The sequence below is a fragment of the Colobus angolensis genome, unplaced genomic scaffold (assembly GCF_000951035.1).
Source record: "Colobus angolensis palliatus isolate OR3802 unplaced genomic scaffold, Cang.pa_1.0 Scaffold42, whole genome shotgun sequence".
Classification (NCBI taxonomy): domain Eukaryota; kingdom Metazoa; phylum Chordata; class Mammalia; order Primates; family Cercopithecidae; genus Colobus; species Colobus angolensis.
Genome location: NW_012117599.1, coordinates 548,897 through 553,663, shown reverse-complemented (window position 1 = coordinate 553,663; position 4,767 = coordinate 548,897). Strand labels below are relative to the sequence as shown.

The 4,767-nt window shown below is 48.4% G+C and overlaps 1 protein-coding gene across 1 annotated transcript in view; it reads right to left on the bottom strand.

Moving 5' to 3' along the window:
* The window catches only part of FAHD2A (fumarylacetoacetate hydrolase domain containing 2A), a 12,622-nt gene extending 7,858 nt beyond the window's left edge, over window positions 1-4,764 (bottom strand). Inside the window, exons 1-3 of the mRNA XM_011956505.1 lie at window positions 4,596-4,764; window positions 3,395-3,645; window positions 2,043-2,259 (exon numbers count right to left, since the gene is read on the bottom strand). Of these exons, the coding sequence (XP_011811895.1) occupies window positions 2,043-2,259; window positions 3,395-3,639 (462 nt within the window). The 5' untranslated portion in view covers window positions 3,640-3,645; window positions 4,596-4,764. The remainder of the gene's footprint in view (window positions 1-2,042; window positions 2,260-3,394; window positions 3,646-4,595) is intronic.
* Window positions 4,765-4,767: the final 3 nt, after the last annotated feature.

Genomic DNA, 4,767 nt, shown 5'->3' with positions numbered 1-4,767 from the left:
TCATAGACTGCTTATTAATTACAAAAATGGAAATGCGTCTTCACAATGGAGGGACCTAGTGAATGTCAGCTAAACCAAGTGGTCCAATTCTGGGACCACTGACATGAACCTCCCAGTGGGATGCAATGGGAAATGTATAACATCTTCTTTGTAGACCTCTTGATAAAAATGCTTACCCTGACACTAATCATGAAGAAACGACCAGACAAACCCGGGGTGTGAAACATGCTATGAGACAACTGGATTCTTCAAGGAAAGGGCAGGGAGCGTGCTTGAGATCAGGAGTTGGCAAACTATGGCCAGCTCACCGTCTGCTATAATCAAGTTTGATTGGAAACCCACCATTCATTTCTGTATCGTCCCTGGTGGTTTTCACACTACAACAGCAGAGTTGAATTGCTGCAAAAGAGACCATCTGACACTCAAAGCCTAATATTTACTAATTGGCCCTTGATATGGTTTAGCTGTGTCCCTACCCAAATCTCATCTTGTAGCTCCCATAATTCCAACATATTGTGGGAGGCCCCGGTGGGAGATGACTGAATCCTGGGGGCGGGTCTTGCCCGCGCTGTTCTCACGACAGTGAATGGGTCTCACGAGATCTGACGGTTTTAAAAATGGGAGTCTCTCTGCACAAGCTCTTTTCTGCCTGCTGCTATCCGCGTAAGATGTGACTTGCTCCTGTTTGCCTTCTGCCATGATTTTGAGGCTTCCCTAGCCACGTGGAAGTATAAGTCCAATTAAACCTTTTTTTTTTTTGTAAATTGCCCAGTCTCAGGTATGTCTATCAGCAGTGTGAGAACAGACTAACACAGCCCTTTAAGAAAAGGTCTACGGAACCCTGTCCTAGATTGAAACCACTAAAGAGATAAAACTGAATACAGTGTGTGGCCTTGGTTGATCAAGGAGCAATAAAAAAAGTAAGCAAATTAAAAGTTACCTTTGGGGCAGTCAGCAGTACTTCTGATTGGGAATTGGGGCAACTGGATTTTATATTAAATATTATTCAAGTTAATTTTCTTGGTAGTGATAATGGTGGGATGGTCATGCAAGCCACTGTCCTTATTCTTAGGAGATGCCTATTTAAGTTTTTCTGACTAAATTGTCTTAATATTCCCAATGTGTTTTAAAAGGTCTCCTTCACCCCACCCCCTGTAAAAAAAAAAAAAAAAAAAAAAAGTGTACGTTTGCCATGTGGAGGGCAGGGAGAAGGCAAGGGAGAAAAAGGAAATATGGTCAAATGTTTACAATGAAATAAGGTGGAAAAGTTATCTGGACGTTCACTGTATTACTTTCCCAGCTTTTCTAAAATTTCCAAGACATTTCTAAAACAAAAATCAGAGAGAAAAAGTAACCAGTGTTAATAAGGGTACATACACTACTGGTGGATGTGTGAGCTGCTTTTACGATCTTTTAAAAGGCCAGTTGGCAGAATTTTTCAAAAGTTTTCAAATACTGCCTATACACTGACATATTTAAATTCTAAGGGTTTATTCAAAGGAAATAATAATGTATTAATGGACATGCAAAGCCTTTTCTACATAAGGATGTTTATTGCAACATTTATTTATAGAAGCTGAAAACTAGAAACAGTATCCAGCAATAAGGTAATCGGGAGTAAACTAACCTATATAACAAACTCCATGGTAACCTAAATATGTCACGGAGAATATTTAATGGCATGAGAAAATGCTCCTGATGGAGTCTTAAGTAAAAGGTAAGTGTATGTACAGTATAAACATATACAGGAGTGGAGAAACACTAATATTGCAAGCCCTGGGCATGGGATTACGGGTGATGTAATTTTTAAATGTTTGTCTCCATTTTACCTACAGTGAAGGTGTATTGCTTTTGTAATCAGGAAAACTCGCACATTAACTTAACTTTTTTTTCCAAGGCCACCGTTAATTACTGAGCGTATAATCCCCTAGTTTCTGCTGAATGTACTATTGAGCAAGAGCTGGCTCCAGCAGGCTGAATACCGAGCTCAGAACGCCCTTGCGATGGCCCAGGGACGAGGGAGGGCGTGGGGAGGCACTGACCTGGCTCTCTGGTGGGAGGACCACCTCATCATAGGGCCCCACGATGGAGCTGGCAAACTTGCTGAAGATGATGGGCTCCTTGGGCACGGGCACGTTCTGTTCTTTGCAGTGGTCCACATAATTCATGCCCACACACACCACCTTATCTGGCCGCGTGACTGGAGCCAGGAAGGTTACCTCCGACCGTGGCAGGACTGGCAACTGGGCAGCCAAGGCTCTGTAGAGACCACAACAGGTGAGAGGGTCTGGCTGGGAACAGGTCAGCAAGCCCGGCAGGCTGGGCAGATCCTGCAGCAGCTACAGGTTTTGCTTTTTGAAATATATTTCCTAGCTCTATCAACCATCAGAGTCAGTATGAAAATCAAGCCGAGCTATTGTCCTTTGATATCAGAGCAGCGCTTTTATTTTTCCAGTGTTGATTTCCTCTCCCGCTTAGGTAACTCATGTCCATGTAAAAGACACAAACTGGAACACACAGAAAGGTCTCCCGTTCCCCTTCTGGTTCCCCTGTTCCCCTGGCTCTTTGCAGCTACTCTACAGATATTCTTCTCTCAGCCTTTTGTATGCACATGACAGCACCAATCTTTACACTTTTGACAAAAACAACTGCTTTTGGAGATCTCTCCTTAACAATATGGAACAATACACAGAGGGCGTCCTCTTTATTGCCTGTGGCTGCATGTTACTGCTGTATAGAGATATACCCAAGCCCCTAATGAGGCACATGGAGGTTTCTAATCTTTGTGGAATATGGCGATATGGGAACATACTGTTAATACTGTGAGCCGTGAAACATTTGTATTTTTTCCCATTTTAATAGATGAAAACAACATCTTAACGTGTTTTTAATTTATTGTTCATCAGCTCCTTAGACCAGATTCTGTAGGGGTCCAGGCTTCAGGGATGCTCTCACCTAATCTAGTCCAAACCCAGGAACTGTCTTGGAAAAAACCTGCAGTCCTCTCTCCTTGTAGGAGCTGGGAGCCTATATCACTCCCCCGGCTGCATAAGATGCCTTTTAGGAGCCCCTGACCCAGACCCGTCAGTCAGTCCAGGACTTCCTTTCCGGAGGAGGCAGTGTGATCAAGTATACAGTCCTGGTTCCAGCACCAAATGTATGGCCTTGAAATTGTTCATCACCTCCCCTAGGCCTCAGTTTTCTCCTCTGAAAACTGAAAACGTAAGATTTCTAAGGATCTTTTAAGAGAACAGGTGAGAAATAAAAGGTGGGGTTACTCTGCTCCCTTGCCAAAGAGCTACCTGCTGGTGCTGTTTCCCAGAACAGGAATGCAGTGGGAGGGTGTGGGGGGACCAGGGCAGCTGCTTCAGGGCGATGCTGCCCACTTACTTACCTCCTTGCCACTGAGAGGGTGGCCTCTCCCTGCTCTAGGAACTGCGTCATCGTCTTCGGGAGTGTGGGGTCAAAGGCATTGAGGTTGATAACCCCTCCACCATTCCCTGTCTCCAGGCCCAAGTGAGGCCCCACCAGGTGGGGTGCCTGGAACTGTACTAGTCTCATGTCTCGGGAGGGTTGAAAGGGCCACTTCTGAGCCTGCAGCAGAGCTGTGAGCAACCTTCTTCTACCAGACGCCAGCATCAGAGCCTGCAGAGAAAAACGCAGGATCCAGGAGACGGAGGATCCCGGAGCCATCATCAGGATCCCTGAAATTCCTAGGACTACAGCCCAAGGCCTTTTGCCCCATCCACCGTTCCCTGAATACCACATGGGAAGTGGTCCAGGCCTGTATTTTACCCTGGTTCCCTGCATACCACATGGGAAGTGGTCCAGGCCTGTATTTTACCCTGGTTCCCTGCATACCACATGGGAAGTGGTCCAGGCTTGTATTTTACCCTGGTTCCCTGCATACCACATGGGAAGTGGTCCAGGCTTGCATTTTACCCTGGTTCCCTGCATACCACATGGGAAGTGGTCCAGGCTTGTATTTTACCCTGCCATACTTCATAAGGTGAAACTACAGGCGCCCTCTGGCTGTTGCCTCAGGGACAAGGCTGGTTACCAGCGCTCCAAGAGAACCCCAGGCCCCTCTGACCGTTCCCTTCCCACGTGACACACACATGCAGGTTCATTCCAACCTCACAGAGGTCCCCTCGGGTAGCGCGCCCTCCCTTTACAGAAGGGGACACTGAGACTCGAAGGGATGACGTCAGGTGCCCGAGGTACCAGTCAGAAAGTGGCCCTGGGGTTTCTGCAACAACCACTATGTCACACGGCCCGAGCTCAGTCCAACTCTGCAAGAGTCCGTAAGCAAAGGGGCGGCGACAGGAGGTGGAAAAAACAGCCTCCATCCAACAAAGCCTGAGACATGGAATGTGCACGTCGGATCCCAAACCACCGTCCACTCGCCTGGAACCCATGCCGGTCCCCCAATTTCCCACATGCCCATCTCCGTCCCCTGCAGTTAGTGAGGCTCAGAAAGGTCCGCCCCGTCTGTATGGTCAGAAGCGGCCGGGGGTCAGGTCCCAGTTCTGCGCTACGCGGGAGACCCGCGCCACGGACACCCTTCTGGCCTGACCCAGCCAGGCTCGTCCTACCTGGCGGCGGAGGCCGGTCCTCCTGCGCTGAGTTACGGCTCGCGGGGCCGGAGGTCAAGGGCGGCGGGCGCCTGAGCACTGGCACCAGTGACCGCAGCCAGCCGGGGAAACGCAGCCGCGGCGAACCCAGGAACGCCCGCCCAGATCACCCAAGCGAGAAACGGGCGCGCCC